Source organism: Emys orbicularis, chromosome 19 (assembly GCF_028017835.1).
Source record: "Emys orbicularis isolate rEmyOrb1 chromosome 19, rEmyOrb1.hap1, whole genome shotgun sequence".
Lineage (NCBI taxonomy): Eukaryota > Metazoa > Chordata > Testudines > Emydidae > Emys > Emys orbicularis.
In genome coordinates, this window is record NC_088701.1 from 3,870,387 (window position 1) to 3,888,735 (window position 18,349).

Consider the following 18,349-nt stretch of genomic DNA (forward strand, 5'->3'; position numbering starts at 1 on the left):
GCACTGACTCGAGGATGGAGCTGTGCCAGTCTCTCCGCCCGGAGGCGGGCGTACAGCCGGAGGAACCCCTCCCTTCCCCGTCTGCAGGTCAGCAGACGGCTGGTATGACATGCAGGTCTGGACGGACATCTGGGGCGAGCTGACCGTACAGTGTATGGGAGCCCGATCCTGCTCAGAGCATGTGGGAACAGAGGAGTTCCCCCCAACCATAGCTTAGCCCCCCACAGCTCAGTCCCTAGGCCCCTGGTAGGGCCCCCACAAACAATTCTGCAGGCAACTCGGGGTTAATTTAAAGGGACACTACCTTTTACACCTACTTCTGTTTGGGACACTAGCCCGGTCAGTTTCACTTTCTGTGCCTAGACAGCAAATTCATTTCCTGGATTATTTGTGGCCTAGTGGTTAGAGCAGGGGGGCCTGGGAGTCAGGACTCCTGGGTTCTCTCCCCAGCTCTGGGTGGGGAGAGGGTGGTTAGAGCAGAGGAGCTGGGGGTGGTGTCTCATGGTTAGAGCAGGAAGACGGGGAATCAGGACTCCTGTGTTTTATTTCCAGCTCTGGAAGGAGAGGTGGGTCTAGTGGTTAGAGCGTGGCGGGGGGGGGGGGGGGGAGGGCTGGGAGTCAGGACTCCAGGGTTCTCTCCCCAGCTCTGGGAGGGGAGAGGGGTCTAGTGGAGGGGGGCTGGGAGTCAGGACTCCAGGGTTCTCTCCCCAGCTCTGGGAGGGGAGAGGGGTCTAGTGGAGGGGAGCTGGGAGTCAGGACTCCAGGGTTCTCTCCCCAGTCTGGGTGAGGAACAGGGTCTAGTGGTGAGGTAAGAGAATCAGGACTCCAGGGTTCGAGCCATTTACAGGGCAATATGCAGGCCCCAGTCCACCCAGGCCCTATTGACTTAAATGGGACCTCGGCCTGTGTGGAGTTCACTGGGGCCTGAGGTCTGGTGCACCCTGGGCTTGATCCAAAGCTGTAGCTGGACCGTTACAGTCCCCTCATGCGGACACAGTTTACGATGCCCTGACGCAGCTTAGCCGGGAGCCCTTGTGCCGAGACTGGAACCCAGGAGTCCTGGGCATCAAACCTGGTGAGCTGCAATGGGGAAGTTAGGCTATCGTGGTGTAGAGGGGTCGGCACAAGTGGCTGCACTCCCAGTGCTGACAAGACAGCAGACGAGGGATCCTCAACCTTCACCATAGCACGCAGGATCCCTCTCTGAAGGACACCCTAGCCCCTTTTAGCTGGGATCTAGGGTGGGGGGGGGGGTTGCGAAATCTGGGATAAGAACCCCCACATTAGATCATCTGACACATGCAGAAATGGGATTTTTCCAGTGTTGCGAACTCTGGCAAGATCTGCTGTTTTTTCTTAAAGCCCCAGCTCCCGGAGTCACGTGAATGTGGGGGAAAGTACATTTCTAGCCCTCTCACTCATTGAGAAAAGTTTTCAAATGCCACTTGAGTATGACCTAAATAAAATAGAACCCAGAGGTCCTGACTCCCTGCGTTAACCTGCTGCCCCCACTCCCCTCCCGGCACCGGGAATAGAACCCAGGAGTCCTGACTCCCTGCGCTGCCCCCAGACCCCTCCCGGCACCAGGAATAGAACCCAGGGGTCCTGACTCCCTGCGCTGCCCCCATACCTCTCCCGGCACCGGGAATAGAACCCAGGGGTCCTGACTCCCTGCACTGCCCCCATACCCCTCCCGGCACCGGGAATAGAACCCAGGAGTCCTGATCATCCACTAACCACTAAACCCAACTCCCCTCCCAAAGCCAGGACTAGAACCCGGAGTCCCAGCCCACCCTGCTCTAACCCACTACCCCCCACTCCTCTCTCCGAGCTGAGAACTGAACCCAGGAGTCCTGATTCTCACCCCCACCAGACCCCCAGCTATGGGCCGTCTCCCAGCTGCAGAGAACCAGTCATTCCACCACCACCCTCTTCCTGGTTGTCCTGAAACAACCCCTGAGGATCAGCCCACCCGCGCCTGGGCCCCTTTGCACTGAATCGCATAGCAGCAGGGGAGGGGGGGAATCTGTGCTGCAGGTGGGTCACGTGCCCCCCCCCCCCGAGTGTATGGGGGGGGGGGTGCCTTTGCAATCAGCCAGATCCTGTGCGCATGGCTGATTGCATGGAGACCCTGCCATGGAGACAAATGCCACTTTGTTCTGCGGCTGGGCGAGGCCTGGCGCTGACCTCATTCGCTGCGGCTGGCGGGGGGGGTGCGGGGGGGGGGAAGAGCTGGCTCCCTGCAGCACTCCCCTCCCCCCTCAATATGACACTGACCTAGATTGATCTACCAGCGCCATTCACACCCCCATCCCTTCCATGCCCGAGCCAGCTGTCTGCAGAGAGATGCCTCCGGTGCCCACGCTGCACCTGTGTGTGATGTACCTCGCCTGGTGATCGGTGTGAGACATGCGCCCGTGTCTGTGCGTGGCACCCAGGCGCTGTGTGTGTGAGACGTGTTTTGGGCCAGAGCGGTGTGTCTGGGGCATACATGTCAGTATCATGTGGGGCACGGCTGTTGTGCCCCTGTGGGGGATTGGAGCATGTGCTTTCTCTGTGCGTGTGATGGGTGTGTTTGTGCGTCGCACCTGTGTGTGATGGGCATTGTGTGTCCGGGTGGTACCTGTATGTGGTGTGTGTTTAGTACCGGGGCCTGAGGGGGGGGTTGTGTCTGAGCGCTGTTTCGGTGATGGGTGTAGGGTGTTAGTGTGTGTCGGTGGTGTATATGTGTGACTCTTTCTGTGTGTGTGTGTGTGTGTGAGTAGGTTGGTGGGGTGTGTGCGTCCCCCTTTCTCTAATCACTAGACGCCACTTCCCTTCCAGAGCTGGGATTAGAACACAGCAGTTCAAGAATCCCAATCCCTCCCACCAACTGCCAGACCCCTTTCGCGCCCCTCAGCTGGGTTAGAACCCAAGAGACCTGACGCCCAGCCCCTCTGCTCTAACCACTAGACATCACTCCCCTCTCAGAGCTAGGAATGGAACTGAGGAGTCCTGATTCCCAGCCCCGTCCCACCCGCTCTAACCACTAGACCCCACTCCCCTGCCAGAGTTGGGAACAGAACCCAGGAGTCCTGACTCCCAGCCCCCCTGCTGTAATCTCTATCAACCTGTGGGTCCGCAGACTATGTCTAAGATTTCCAAAGGGGTCCGCACCTCCATCCAACATTTTGTAGGGGTCTGTAAATGAAAAAAGATTGAAAACCATTGCTCTAGGCCTCATGCCCCTCCCAGAGCTGGGGAGAGAACCCAGGAGTCCTGGCTCCCAGCCCCCCTGCTCTAACCACTAGACCCCACTCCCCTCCCAGAGTTGGGAGCAGAACCCAGGAGTCCTGACTCCCCGTCCACTGCTTTAATCACTACACAGCTAACTTTCCAGAGGCGGCCCGTAAAGACAGTCAGCGGCTACAAAGCTGTGACGGGGCTGGGGACACATATTGGGGGGCCGTGGACACTAGTTAATGCCCGACAGCAGCACAAAGCATCTAAACTCGGTACGTGTGTGTGAGCTCCAAAGGGGAGTGCAGGTCATGGGAACATTGGCTGAACATCAGGGCCTGGGAGAGTTTGTGGCTGGTTGCACAATCCCCACCTGATTAGCGACGTGGCGGGCGGAAACAGAGTCATGCAATGCGCTCCAAGCTGGGCGTTTCGTTCTCACATGCGTCTAGGAACAAAGGCCTTCATCCTCAAAGCTAGTGAGGTGTCTAAGTCCCCTGGGTCTCACTGGGAGTTAGGCACCTAAATACATTTGAGGATTTGAGCCAAAATCTCCTCTCCTGGCTCCGACAATTATTTATTCGTATTGTGGGGGCGCCTGGGGGCCTCAGGCAAAGATCAAGGTGCCCATCGCATGAGGTGCTGGACCAACGCAGAGCAAACGTGTGCTAGAAAGGAGGAGAATCAGGGTGAAGACCGTGTGGCCTGGCGTTTCTGGGCTAAGACCCAGCCTTGTCTGGTGAATTACAATAGAGTTGAAAGGTCCCGTTAGAGCTGGGGGAAACTCGGGGAGTTTTCTGCTGGGTGAGAAGTTCCAGCAGCTTTCCTCCGGAATGGGCGGTTTCCTGCCAAATTTCCTTTGGGAATGGACCATTCGTAGATCCGAAACGCAGGCCTGAATGCATTCCTGAGTGAACCGGGGCAGAGCTTTTAGAAAAACGTCCAGTCTTGATTCAAAAATTGCCAGGAACGGAGATTTTGCCCCGGCCCTTTTAGGTTGTTCCCATAGTTCATTCCCTGCCGGTTAAAATATCGGCCTTATTTCCAGTTGGGATTTGTCTGAGATTGTCGCCCCTTAACCTGCTCTGTGTTAAACTGAATAGATCCTGCTCCTGTCTGTTTTCCAATCTTTTCATCCTTCTCATGGCTCTTAGTCAGAAAACTTTCAACCAGGACAAGGACTCAGCTGAGCAGACACACAGCGAGAGACAGTCCCTGCCCCCGCTGAGCTCAGGGCCCCATTGTGCCAGGCGCTGCATGGACACAGCGAGAGACAGTCCCTGGCCCAGCTGAGATCAGGGCCCCGTTGTGCCAGGCGCTGTACGGACACAGCGAGAGACAGTCCCTGCCCCAGCTGAGATCAGGGCCCCATTGTGCCAGGCGCTGCACGGACACAGCGAGAGAGTCTGTTTGCGATCATTAAACACACACTCACACACACAGGTGAGGCCTAGGTGCTTATAGCCCGCTGCTCACAGCCCGCTGCTCTGGGTGGCTTTTGATGACTTAGGACACAGTGAGCCGTGCCCTAGAGCTCACCACCTATTTAAAGGGATGCGGCCCCGTTCCTTGTTGCTACACGGTCCCTGCCCCAAAAATGTACAGTCTAACTAGACTCAGGCTGCCAGGGGAGACTGAATGACAGAGGAGGGACGTGCTGTGCCCCCGGTCACAAGGCAGGCCCAGAACCCAGGTGTCCTGACTGTTAGAGCAGGGCCCTATTTAGCCCATGCTGCTTCTGGACAGCTGCTAGCTCACCCCTAGAAACTGTCACCTTTCTTCTCCTTCTGCTGCAATGCACAGCTTGGCTGGAAGGCAACATGGTCCAGTGGGTAGGGGGTTGAACTGTGTTAAGGTCACCTGGGTTCTAGCCCCACTGACCTGAGGTGAGTTACTTCACCCTTCTGGGCATCAGTTTCCCCCGGCACCCTGAGTTTATTTAGACTGTAAACTCTTGTCCATGCAGTGCCTGGCACAACAGGGCCCTGATCCCAGTCGGGGTCTGTGCAGCACCTGGCACAATGCGGGGCCCTGATCTCAGCTGGGGCCACCTTGTTCTTTTCCCCAATCCAGGCTGCGTCACTGACCCCATAGCCTATCCCCTGGTGGACAGAACCTGTCCCTCCACTCCTAAGCCCCACGGTTCTCCCTGCCTCCCTCCGCCTGGAACAGGTGTGCCGCAGTCCTGGGGCCACCCTAACCCAGCCTTCTGCACCCCATGCCAGTGGGGCTCTACCATGACCACAGGGGATGGAGGTCCCCTGGAGCCTGCAAGACAGGTCAGTTCCCTGCTCTACCAGACTCCATGTGATCTTGAACCATCCTCCATTCACCAAGGGGGAGAGGGATAGCTCAGTGGTTTGAGCATTGGCCTGCTAAACCCAGGGTTGTGAGTTCAATCCTTGAGGGGGCCACTTAAGGATCTGGGGCAAAATCAGTACTTGGTCATAAGGCAGGTGAAGGCAGGGGGCTGGACTCGACTCAATGACCTTTCAGGGTCCATTCCAGCTCTATGAGATAGGTGTATCTCCATATACACCATAGTGATAGCTTCAGAGCACCCATGGGTGCTATTTGGCCCACCCATTAGGATGGCATTGAAGCACCTAAGAGAACATGGTCCAGCGGTTAGTGCTGCAGCATGAGTAAGTCTATGAGGGACAACAACCCAGACTTTGTGAAAGTGGAGTTGAGTCCACAGCCTTGGTTCCATCCACCTCCCACCCTACAGAACGGGGGCTCATGTTGTTGACTGAAGCCAAGAAGGCCAGACATGACCATTATGCAGAGAGGGAGGTGAAAATTGGCTTTCCCATCCCATAGGGAATGTTGGAGATTAAAAAGATTCCCATTGCACAGGAGGAGGAAAATCAGGACCTTTGATGTTTTCTGCACACACAAAAAAAAACCCAAAGACCCTCCCCCCAGAAGAGTCCATAGCTTGGCCCTGTCTCACCCGCATCTCTGGGGAGCGCACTACGATCTCTTGAAGGTCTTGATATGGACAAATCAGCATATTCCAACCAAAAATGGAAGTCCAAACCTTCCCCACCACCTCTGGGTATTTATTAATTGCATTCTATCAATCCAGAAGTGCTGTGATCCTTCACTCGAATATAGGCCCCCCGCAGCCCCCAAGCATCCTGTAGTGTGCCCATTTGTGGGTGATCTTTGCGAGAAAGAGGCCAGCATGCTTGCACTTGAATATTATTTAATATTTTATTGTGGAAACATACAGACAAACTGTTTCGAAAGCAGAAAGATCTCGGGCGGGGGATTAGGATTAGGGGGGATTCCCACCCTGGAGATCAATTCCTCACCCTGCCCCTTCCCACAACCCCCCCCCCCTCCATGAGTTCCATGATCCTCTAGTTTTATTTTAAGCCCAGCACAACAACAAACAAAAAATAACAGAGCAGGTGACGAGTTAGTGCATACTCATCTCTGGAAAGAAAGAGAGAAATCACATGACGTGAAGACAGAATTCACTGCAGGAGAGCTGTGTTTCTGGAGGGTGAGATGCGGAGGATGAAAAGGGAAGAGACTGACAGTGTTTTTACCTAGACCTATTACCACTTGCTGCCATTCCCAAACAAGGCCGACAAACCCTCCCACTGCTACACCGACACCTTGAACTTCCCCAACCTACCAGTAGGGGGCAGGGTTTGCACCAAGCTCTTATCTGTTTCTAGCTGGGTGGAGAACGTTCAAGCCTATGCCAGCAGGGGCAACGTGGTCCATTGGTTCAGTAGGACTGGTGGGCACAAGGTGCGTGTGTCAGGGGACAGAGGGAATGGGAAGGTCTATGCCACTTCTTCCTCTGCTTCCTCTTCGAACTCGCCTTCCTCAGCCGTGGCGTCCTGGTACTGCTGGTACTCGGAGACCAGGTCGTTCATGTTGCTCTCCGCCTCGGTGAACTCCATCTCGTCCATGCCCTCGCCCGTGTACCAGTGGAGGAAAGCCTTGCGGCGGAACATGGCAGTGAACTGCTCCGAGATGCGCTTGAAGAGCTCCTGGATGGCCGTGCTGTTGCCAATGAAGGTGGCGGCCATCTTGAGCCCACGGGGTGGGATGTCGCACACGGCCGTCTTGACGTTGTTGGGGATCCACTCCACGAAGTAGCTGCTGTTCTTGTTCTGCACGTTCAGCATCTGCTCGTCCACCTCCTTCATGGACATGCGGCCGCGGAAGACGGCCGCCACCGTCAGGTAGCGCCCGTGGCGGGGGTCACAGGCGGCCATCATGTTCTTGGCGTCAAACATCTGCTGGGTCAGCTCCGGCACGGTCAAGGCCCGGTACTGCTGGCTGCCGCGGCTGGTCAAGGGGGCAAAGCCGGGCATGAAGAAGTGGAGGCGAGGGAAGGGCACCATGTTGACAGCCAGTTTACGGAGGTCGGCGTTGAGCTGCCCGGGGAAACGGAGGCAGGTGGTGACGCCGCTCATGGTGGCCGAGACCAGGTGGTTGAGGTCGCCGTAGGTGGGGGTGGTGAGCTTGAGGGTGCGGAAGCAGATGTCGTACAGGGCCTCGTTGTCGATGCAGTAAGTCTCGTCCGTGTTCTCCACCAACTGGTGGACAGACAGGGTGGCGTTGTAGGGCTCCACCACCGTGTCCGAGACCTTGGGCGACGGCACCACACTGAAGGTGTTCATGATGCGGTCGGGGTACTCCTCCCGGATCTTGCTGATCAGCAGCGTGCCCATGCCCGAGCCGGTGCCGCCGCCCAGCGAGTGGGTCAGCTGGAAGCCCTGCAGGCAGTCACAGCTCTCTGCCTCCTTCCTCACCACATCCAGCACCGAATCCACCAGCTCGGCCCCCTCCGTGTAGTGCCCCTTGGCCCAGTTGTTACCAGCTCCGCTCTGACCTAGGCAGCAAGGAAGGTGGGGAGGGGGGTCTAGTTACATTCCTGGAGCACTAAGGGTTGCATGGCTTGGGGGGATGGGAGTTTCCACCCTCTACCAAGCCAACCCTAGATAGGAGGACATGGTCTCCGTTGAAGGCCACTGTGTTGAGTTTAGCAGATCTCATCCCTGGTGGCTTTATGGCTGATACCAGGGCTGAGTTCCACCAAACTCAACACATGGGCCACCCGGACAGCTCTTTGTGTGCACACACTGCCAGACACAACCAGCCCCTTCAGCAGGCTGGGGCAGAGGACCAAGGAGACTGGATTGCCCGTGACAGGACAGGAAGGAAGCACACAGACTGGCGGGGAGCCGGGGGACACAGCACCCCCACCTGGTGCTGCAGCCTCACAACTGCGCACTAACTTCTCCAGCCAAGACTGGCTCTGGTGTTTCAACTTGGGCACCCCAAAGAGGCCCAATTCAGACAGCACCAAGCACCCACCCGCTGGAGCTCCAGCCCCTTCAGGGCGCCACAAAGGTTGGGCCTGCCGAAAAAGTACCGAAGTTTAAGATACTGCCCCTTTCCCATGACTTCAGCTGCTTAGCTGGGTCGGGGTAGCCCAGCCTCTCGCTAGCCCCATCTGGGCCTCATCCCCTACTCAGAAGCCTGGGCATGTCACTGGAGACCTGGGGTAACCCTGCAGCTTTCAGATCCTGCACCATCTGGTCCTGCATGGATGGGATCCAGACACTGGCAAAAATCCATAGTTGAATGAATCAGCCAACGCCTTGGGGCTCTACAATTCCTTCCTGAAGATGCAGGTGGTGTAGGTGGGGGTTGTTAATTAAAGTGCCTTGCCCAGTAATTAAAAGCAATTCACACATGCTCTGAGCTTCTTCAGCAAGTTCTACCCCACCCAGGTCCCTTGGGAGAGATTGTCTCTTCTCTGGGGAGGAAGTCGGTTTTCTGAGAACCCGGGAGTCCTGGCTTCCCCCTGCCCCCAGCCACTGCTCTCACCACTAGGCTACGCTGCTGTCCAGAACCAGCACAAGAACCCAAGGGGTCAAGCGGGAGAGGGACAGGGGGGTGGTACCCCAAGCCCCACCTATAATCCAAGCCCCACTTTTCCTAACCATCTCCTTGTCGCCCCTTCTTGGTGGGGACGGGGAGCGCAGGGACAGCAGCCATCACCCACCACCTGGGAGACAAGAGGCTGAGTTGGGAATAGACTGGCCGCCCCATCCCGCCTTGTGGGGGGGAAGTCAGTCTCCTCCATGGGTAGCTCGTGGGGTCAGGTTCATTAAGCTACCCTCTAGGGACTCCCATTGTCCCTGAAACACAGGTCCCACTGAGAGGGACCCCCCTGCCAAGCGGTGGAGGAACTAGCCAATTCTAGATGGAGCTATTTGGGGAAGAAACATGCAGGGGACCTCAGCTCTTCCTGCATTGATGGGGACCCTGGACCCTAACCCCCCCCCCCCCGCCCCTCCCGCCCGTGACCCCAGTTCCTCAGTGCTGCCCACCTTACCGAAAACAAAGTTGTCAGGCCTGAAGATCTGCCCAAAAGGACCAGATCGGACAGAGTCCATGGTCCCGGGTTCCAGGTCCACCAGGACTGCCCTGGGCACGTACTTCCCACCTGGGGTGGGGAAGAGAGAGAGATCAGACGCTTTCAGGAGGCCGGGTTGTGTCACCCATCTGCCCTGGGAGCGTCTAGCTGGTGGGTGGGGCCAAGCCCCGAGTTCCGGGATTGCCTCAGTAGGCCAAAGCCCAAGGTGTGTGTATTGGGGGGGGGGGTTCCTCTCCTCCCCAAGCAATGGATTGCTACAGATGCAGCCAGAACAGCTGCTGAGACCCCCCCCCCCCCAAACTCTCCACTGCGGGCGGGTGCCGCCAGCGATTTGCTTCTCACTTTGAAAACATCGCTGTGTGTCAGAGACTCAAAACCGACGAGGAAAGCTCATTTGGCCTCGTATCCACCCCCACAAAACCTGGGCACCAGCTATTTGACGAGGAGAGGAAACGAAGCACTCGAGTGATCTGATAGGTCATAGCAGGGGAGAGAACCCAGGAGTCCAGCTTCCCAGCCCCCCTGCTGTGACCACTGGACCCCACTCCCCTCCCAGAGCTGGGGATAGGACCCAGGAGTCCTGACTCCCTGGTCCCATGTTCCACCCACTAGGGTGCACTCCCACCAGGCCACCTCCCTCCCAGCGGGACATAAAGCTTCCTGGCTAGTTCCTTTGTTAAAGCACCCACCGGGAAGCCATATGTTAAGAGGGGAGATCCCTCTAGACCCACCATTCACAGACAGGTTGCGGTTAGAGACCCCCACCCCCACAATTCCACCCACCCCTCTGGACTCTGTACCTGAAGCCTCATTGTAATAAACGTTGATCCTCTCCAGCTGCAGGTCGCTGTCTCCATGGTAGGTACCAGTGGGGTCTATGCCATGCTCATCGCTGATGACTTCCCAGAACTGCGGGGAGGAAGGGGTTAAAAAAGTTACATAATCAAACCCTTCCGCAAGCAGTTGCAGCCTGGATCTAGCCTAGCAGCGGGGCTCGCTGCAGAGAAACCCACCCAAGCTTATGCAACACTAACTCGCCACAAGAGAGACGAATTCCTTCCTGACCACCAGCTGGTGACTGGATTGTGCCCTGAAGCATGATCATTAAACCTGCTCTAGCCAGGTCTGCCTCAGCTTGATAGCTGCTGCAGCAGCCCCCCTCCTCTGTGAGAAGGTGGAACTAGATACCGGTCAGATCATCCCCTTCTCTCCCCCCCCCCCCCCCGCCCGCCGAGTTATTAGCATCTGCCTGCCTCAGATCCTTTTAGGAAAACTGATCGAATGCCTGGGTCTATGGCACCTTCATTGTAAGGAGCGTATTGTATTTGCTTTCAATGGTCTCTGCACCTCAGTCGGGGAGATGAGAGTGTAATTTATTTATCAAGCTGTCATCCTAGCTAGGCTAACCGCAGGTGGCATTTGCACCAGTTACAAGGCGGTTTTATCTGTCACTTTCCACAAGCTGGGTTAGTACTTCACTCAGAACCAGCTTGCTGGGGGGGAAAAAGGGGATGGGGTGGAGAAATTGGCTTACCCCATCTCCCCAGGACAAGTGTCTGACTTATTTAAAATTCCGGAAGTACTAAAGACCTCAAACCCAAGGAAATCGGGGCTCCAACTGGGCTAGGGTACGTACGTACACACACACACACACACACACACACACACACACACACACACACACTTACAAGCTAGAACAGACACTGTAGAGAAAGGGTTATCTCCCTTACATACAGATGGGGAAACTGAGGCAGAGAGAGAGCTTAAGGGCCATGTTTTCAAGGGAGTTTAGAGCTAGATTTTTCAAGGGCTCTGCTCCCATTTAGGGTGCTTAAAATCCAGACTGTCAGGAGAATTCACCGCCCATCACGGTTGGGTTTTGAGAACTCAGAGAACTGGCTTCAGTTCCCGTCTCTCATCCCAGCCCACCACGGAGCCATCTCTGCCTTTTCATTGCCAGGGAGGGATGCGAGACTGTCTGAGCTGGTCGGTTTCAGGCCATCTCTGGAAGATGGTTTGCGAGCACGCTCCCCTGGGTTCTTGGGATTTGGTCAGTCGTGGAACAGGGCCCCTGGAAGTGTTGGTCTATCATACAGTTGGGTGCTTGGGTTAAGCACCTGTGAACCCAGGGGAATTTGCAGGGTACTGGGACATCCCGCAGACTAGGGCAACAGATTGCATTGGTGCCACTCTCTAGCACCACGCAGCTGTCCAGGGCCTCCTGGAAGGTACAAGCTCCCCTTTTGTGGCATCAGCTTAAAATACAGTAGTTTTCAACTGGCTGACACCCCCGCTACAATAAAGGGATCAACCCACCTGCACTCTCAGGCAGAACTGGAGGGAGGGTGGAGGACCCAGGACTCTGTCCTGGCTCCCCCGCTTCTCTCACCACTAGAATAGTCCCAGCTCAAGAATCCAGGAGTCCAACTCCCAGTCCCAGTCTCTAGCCATGAAACCCAGTTTCCTCCCAGTTAGGAGAGCAGTACCCAGGAATCCGGATTCTCAGCCCCGCCCCCTTCTCTAGCTCCCCTCCCGGAGCCAGGTATAGAACCCAGCCATCCGACCACACTTTCCCCCCCTCCCTCTAGTCACTAGACCCCACACTCTTCTCTGGGGGGGAGGGGGGGGCTAGAACCCAGGAGTCCTGCCTCCCAGCTGCCCCTCCCCCTCAGACAATCAGGTCTGTGTATGTGGCGGGGGAGAGAGAAGACATTGCAACGTTCAAGTCAAAAGAAATCGGCATGGATTTAACACCCGTCTATTGTCCAGCAGATTTACACACACACACACACACACACACACACACACACACACCACACACACCCACACACACCCCCCCCCCCGGCTGCCATTCTGCAGCATGGCTCTAAAATGGAGCCGCCTCTTTCGATCTCGCCACCATGATGCTGCTGCAGCAGGTTCTATTTATACCCGGGGCTGGCTACATGGGAGGAAGTGGGGGTGGGCAGCAAGGAATCCGCAAAGGCAGAACCCGGAGGGGGGGGGGGGGGGAGTAAAGCAAAGAAGCAGACACCCCCACACACCCCTTAAAAAACCCCAAGGCCAGCAGGCACCCCCTCCCTTCCTCTGCCTGGCCGTAGCGCTGTCACTTACCCCTCTGCCCCCCCCCACGTGCTACAGGAAGGGGTGCCGCCCCCTGCCAGCACCCCTAGATCCAGGAATAGAACCCAGGCATCCTACCCTCCCCCAGGCACTAGACCCCACACTGGAGTGGAGGCTAGAACCAAGGAGGGATGGGGATGAAGATCTGGGGGTGGGGGTCTCTACAATTTCCCCCCCTCTGTGCTTCAGATTTTAGAAGACTGCAAGTCTCCCCTATATTTCAGGGGTCTGAGAACCTGGCTGGCTGAAATTGGGGTGTGAGGAGGCAGCAGGGCCCTTCCCTCGAATTGAGGGTTGGATCCCAGCTGGCCAGAGTTGGGGAACATTTCAGGGGGCCAAGGATGCAACAAAAAGGGAGGGAGCTGTTCTGGTGCCTGGCTTCACCCCTCAATTTCCGGGGTTCCGTTCCCTGCTGGTGGACAGGGTTGGGAAGGAGAATTGGTATCTTGTGCGGGGAGGGGGGTTGCACAGGAGGAACTGAACCCCTAAAAACAAGGGGTGAAACAAGCCATTGAGCTAGTTTGAGCCTCCCTCCAGGGGACAGCCCCCCTCCCATCCAGATTCCACTGAACACCCCTCCCCCCACCAGCACCAGCAGGGATCCAAAAATAATCCACCAACCCCCCCCATCCCCATGCAGATTCCTTCCCCCTGCACCAGCCCTGGCCTGACAGGTTCGGCTTTTTAAAGCGACAGGCAACTGAAAGGGGGCGGGGGAGGGGCAGTGCCAGCCCCCTTTGCAGAGGGGCCTGTAACCGCAGGGGCCCGAGCTTTGGTCAGTCTGCAGGAGGCAGTGGGAACATGAGCCCTGTGCCCATTACCACCCAGGGCCAGGCTTCCCATAGCCACACTGGGCAGAATCCCCCCCGCCCCATAAACATCAGCTGCCCCCCTGCACCATGGCTTTGCTATGGGTGAGCCAACAACAGGCAAGGCAACTACCCCTCCCCCCTCCAGACAGTCCAAGGACAACTCCCCCCCCCCCCCAGCCTACAGGGAAGGCTGGAATTGGGGTGTCACAGTGTAAACAGACAAAGCGATTGCTTAGGGCCCCGAGCAGCTCAAGGGGGGCCCCCCCATTTGCTATTATTTTCATAAGAACATGCCTGTTTTAGTGTTGGGGGGCCCCCAAAATATTCCTGCTTATGGCCCCCCCCCCCAAAGGGCTAGCACCACCACTGGGTGTCTCTTTCCCGGTTTTGGTTAAAAGCCTTCGGATCCCAGGGGCAGACAGATGTTTGGGGAAAATGCAATCCGAGTGGGCTGGATCTGCACCCCCAAAGCCATCCTAGCAACACCCGCCAGCAGCCTTAGCCAGGGGGTGGTGTGTGTGTGGGTGGGGGGCTGGGGACGTCAGGCAAGCAGGGCTGCCAGGGGCTTTTAGGTTGACCCTGCAGATCAAGTGTCTATTAGGAGAACAGAGGCGATCCTAGGACACCTCCTGCCTTCCTCCCTCCCAGTGCAGATGGAGCAGCCGGACGCCCCAGCCACTGTGCACCATTGCCAGCGTCCCCACCTGAAGAAGAGGTGACATGGCCCGCATCAGGATGCACCCCACTTCCACTGGCAGCAGGACAAGTCCGCCCCACCTGGTGACTTGGCCTGATGCTCTGGGCCGGCCCCCGCCACCTATGGCGGCATGAGCCAACGCCGGCCAGCGTCTGGCCTAGCCACCAGGCCATCCCCGCACAGGGCCTGGCAGGACAGATAGAGAAACTCAGGCCCGAGGCCAGCCACTGTTCTGAACGCCTGGGAGAACTCCCTGTTCGAGGGCGTCACCAGCTCACAGCTGCCTTGTAGGGCTAGATCCGCCCTCTCCAACCAGGGCTCCAGGCTCCCACTTTTTGACCTTTGTCCCATGGACTCAGCGCTCTGCAATCCCCACCCGGCCCGGGAAGCTGCCCTTTGAGCTAGGCCATGGCAGGTTAATTACTCTGGTTCTGAGATATATTTTATTCCCACCAACCCCGTAACAAAGGATTTACGATGCTGATGCAATGCCAGGCAGGCAAGGTACCAGCTCAGCAGATAAGGCCCCCCAAGTGCATGCTGGGAAGGCTCCCGCCTTAAGAGAAAGTGCCGCTTCTGGATCAGTCATGCAGCTACCCCAGCATCAGGCAGGGAGCGAACCAGCTCCCAGCAGTTCTGCCTTTGAGAGGAGATTCATTGCTGACTAGGGCTGGGAGGGGCTCTCCCCCACGGTGACCCATTGCCTCCTCTTCGAGGCACAGCTGGGCTGTTTGCTCCCCAATGCTCACAACTTTATGCCCTCAGCTCCCACCCCAAAACCAGCAGCATCTGGACATGCCAGACGCCACGGGGACATCACTATGCCAGAACTGGCAAGATTCCCCCAGGGTGGCTCTGGCACTTGCTGCCAGCAAGCTACCCCGCTTCCCACCAGAGCTCAGCATTTTGATCCAAGGCGCCCCGGGCTTGCCACGCCGGGGGACCTGGCTTCTATTCGGACAGCCGGAGACGAGGGTGGGAAGATTGCAGGGTTTGAATACCCCAGCTGGAGGATGTGGAGAGAGACAAGCGGACCAGGACTCCAACCTAGACAGGGGCTATGGGCTGGAGTGGAGCCCATTTAACAGGTGCAACCGGCAATACAGCCAAGGTCCTGATCAGAGACAGCCACACCAATTCTTTCAGATTCACTCCACATTTATACCAAGGTGGCACCTCTCCACGGAGAGAGGGACCTGGTACAGGTTTGGTGCTTTGCCATCCCAGCCCCTTGCCACTCCAGCATGGGGCGACCAGGCCAATAAAGAGAAATGGGCCTTTCTGCCAACGTGTGCAGCGACAGGGGGGGGAAGGAAGCCGCCATATGTTGTCTAGCATCAAACTGTACCTGTCAGGCTTTCCTTTACGAGGTCTGGCAGGGGAAGCTCGGGCCAGAGCCACAGGGAGCCGCATCCTTGTTTCTAGCCCCTCTGGGATGGGTGGGTCGCTCAGGCGTTTGAGAGGAGCAGCTTCCCCAAGGGAAAGGCTCGGCATTATTCCCGCATTGCTCAGATCTCCTTCCCCTGCCTGGCAGCGGAGCAGATGGGCCGGCACATCCCTGCCTGGCCTGGCATCTCACCGCCACCCGATCCTGCACCCCACTCCTGCCCTGGCGGTGACTAATTCACCCTGTTCTCTGGTGAATCACCGGCTGGGTGTAGGAAGAGCCAGCCACGCAGATCCGGGGCCCAGCAGCAGGAGAAGCCATGTTCATCCCTGGTCTCATGCCACTGCAAGAGACCCACCCTGCCCCGCTGCCCCTGCATGGGGCAAACAGAGGGGGAAGCCAGGGGCTATTGTAAGAGGCTAGAGACCCTCTGGACTGATGCCACAGAAGAAGAGACAGGTCAAGGCTCCCGCCCCTCCCCACAGGCGCTCCCTGCAAAAGGCAGCTTTCCCTGAAGGGAGCCATTGTGACTGGACGCAGGGCAGCCTTTCCATCCAGCCGCATTCATGCGGCAATGGCAGATTTCTCCCCCAACCCCCCCTAGCCCACGGATCTTCGCCTGCAGTGGGGGGAAAACGCTGCATTTTCGTCCTGGGTGGGTGGGGAAGGGCTGGCCCCTGGCTATCTCAGCCCGCCCTGTGGATCCGCAACTATTTCAGGGACGGGGGGGCTGGGAGCCAGCCCTTCTGCCCACTCCCCTCACTGCAGCAAACAGCTGCTCGGCGTGTCTTTCTCCAGGCAGGCGGGATCGGGGCACAGAAAGGACTTGGGGTGGGCAAGGGGGGGGTACCCCAGCCAGACCCCCCCCCCACATACACACCCCAGAGTGAGCACAGAATTACAAGCTGTCCGATCAGGTTACCAGCCTCAAGCGCCTGGTAAGGGGGCTCCCCAATCAGCAGGGCACTGACAGGGGTGGGGGGTCGCACTGGGCTTGGGACCCTGGCAGGGAAATCCAAACCAGTGGGTAAAGGGGGTGACCCAGAGCCCTTACCCGCCCCAGCAGGGTCAGGGCTGAGATCCTGCGGACCCCCCCCCCCTTCCCACCACCCCAGCTCCCACCTAGGGGTCCCGATCCCCAGCGGCCTTCCTGCCCCCACCCCCAGGGCCCCGCCCTGACCTTGGCCCCGATCTGGTTGCCGCATTGCCCGGCCTGTAGGTGCACGATCTCCCGCATGGTCTCGCTCTGTCTGCGGTTCTTCCTTTAATCCTTCAGCGGCCTCGCATGCGCCTTTAAATGGAGCCCGGGGGAGACGGGGAGGGGCTGGACAGCCAGAGCCGATGCGCAATTTGCGCATGGGCCGGAGCTGCCTGGCTGCTCCCCCCACGCGTGATACACCTCGCTGCGCGCGCCCCCCACGGATGCACCCCGGCTACTTCTCCCCCCAGAAGCACCCTGCACCCACGCGTGCATCGGGGCGCCCGTGCTCCTGTAACCGGTGTCTTTAACCCCTCCTGTGCCCTGCATTCCTCTCCATGCATCCTGTGTCCCTAAAAGCTTCTGAGTTCCCAGGCCCTGCCTTCAGCACCCCAAACTGCCCCAGCACTCTCACCTGCACCCCCATGCATGGTCTGCAAACTCTACCAGCCTGCTGCACCTTGCCCCCCCAAATTCTCCATACCCTCAACTTCAGCACCACCTGCATCCCCTTGCCCTGCACCCCATCTCAGCACCCCCCACCCAATAACCCCATGCACTCTGCATCCCCAGCCTGGGCTCACCCAAGACTCCACCCATCCTGGAAGAAAGATGTGCTCTGCTCACCCCACAGATGAATGTGGGGTTTATTAAGTTTTCCTTGGGATTTACTGAAGGGGGGTGGGGGTCTGCGGTGTGAGGGGGAAGAGAGGTGGAAAAAAGTGGGGGAGCTCCTATAATGCTATAAGGCTGAGATAGAAAACAGGGTGCAGGGGGGTGCCAAGCAGGAAAGATGGGGTGCAGGGGGTGCCAAGCAGGAAAGATGGGGTGTTCTAGAGTAACAGAGCAGGGTGGAGCACAGGGAAAGTAGGCCAAAAGTACCAGGTTTCCCTGAGTACTGCGCTCTGGAGGGAAGTGATACGTCCCAGGGGAACAGCCCAAGTGCTGGGACTGGATGTATCCTGCCCAAGTGAGGAAGCAGCATCCTGCCCGCTAGGGAGTGCTGATGACTCCGCTCCTTCACCATTAGCGTTGCCAGATAGATCAGACCAGGAAGGGGCCCATCTAGGCCAGTACCTGGCCACCTGTTGCTCCAGATTAGGGGATAGGTTCATCTAGATCGGCCTCACCTGTGTGGGGGAGAGGAACTGGTGCCCCTTAGAGGCGAAACAACAAGGAGTCTTTGTGGCACCTTAGAGACTAACAAATTTATTTGGGCATAAACTTTCGTGGGCTAGAACCCACTTCATCGGATGCATGGAGTGGAAAATACAGTAGGAAGATGTATCTATAGCAGTACATGAAAAGATGGGAGTTGCCTTACCCAGTGGGGGGGGGGGTCGAGACAAATCAATTAAAGTGGGCTATTATCAACAGGAGGAAAAAATCACTTTTGAAGTGATAATCAGGGTGGCTCATTTCAAACAGTTAACAAGAAGGTGTGAGTACCAGTAGGGGCAAATTAGCATGGGGAAATTAGATTTTTTTCAATTCTTGT

The 18,349-nt window shown here is 57.4% G+C and overlaps 1 protein-coding gene across 12 annotated transcripts; it reads right to left on the reverse strand.

Annotated features, from left to right (window-relative positions):
• Positions 1-6,954: 6,954 nt before the first annotated feature.
• Positions 6,955-18,042, reverse strand: TUBB4A (tubulin beta 4A class IVa). 12 transcript variants are annotated; one of them, XM_065419702.1, is made up of 5 exons: positions 18,026-18,042; positions 16,834-16,897; positions 10,435-10,543; positions 9,593-9,703; positions 6,955-8,080 (listed from the first exon to the last, which is right to left on the reverse strand). In XM_065419702.1, the coding sequence occupies exons 2-5, from the start codon at positions 16,888-16,890 to the stop codon at positions 7,023-7,025; spliced, it is 1,335 nt and encodes a 444-aa protein (XP_065275774.1). In that variant the 5' UTR covers positions 16,891-16,897; positions 18,026-18,042; the 3' UTR covers positions 6,955-7,022. The 12 variants fall into 12 exon arrangements, with proteins under 12 accessions (XP_065275774.1, XP_065275765.1, XP_065275775.1 ...); XM_065419693.1 differs by lacking the exon at positions 18,026-18,042 and having other exon boundaries at positions 6,955-7,982; positions 8,055-8,080; positions 16,834-16,890; XM_065419703.1 differs by lacking the exon at positions 18,026-18,042 and having other exon boundaries at positions 6,955-7,382; positions 7,989-8,080; positions 16,834-16,890.
• Positions 18,043-18,349: the final 307 nt, after the last annotated feature.

Excerpts from the sequence above, each read along its gene's own strand:
- TUBB4A (XM_065419691.1), bottom strand. The coding sequence starts at position 16,890 with ATGCGGGAGATCGTGCACCTACAGGCCGGGCAATGCGGCAACCAGATC. Across the intron at positions 9,704-10,413 it reads TACAGAGTCCAGAGGGGTGG|GTGGGAAGTACGTGCCCAGG; the intron begins GTGGAATTGTGG and ends TCCCCACCCCAG. Across the intron at positions 8,081-9,592 it reads GCCTGACAACTTTGTTTTCG|GTCAGAGCGGAGCTGGTAAC; the intron begins GTAAGGTGGGCA and ends CTTGCTGCCTAG.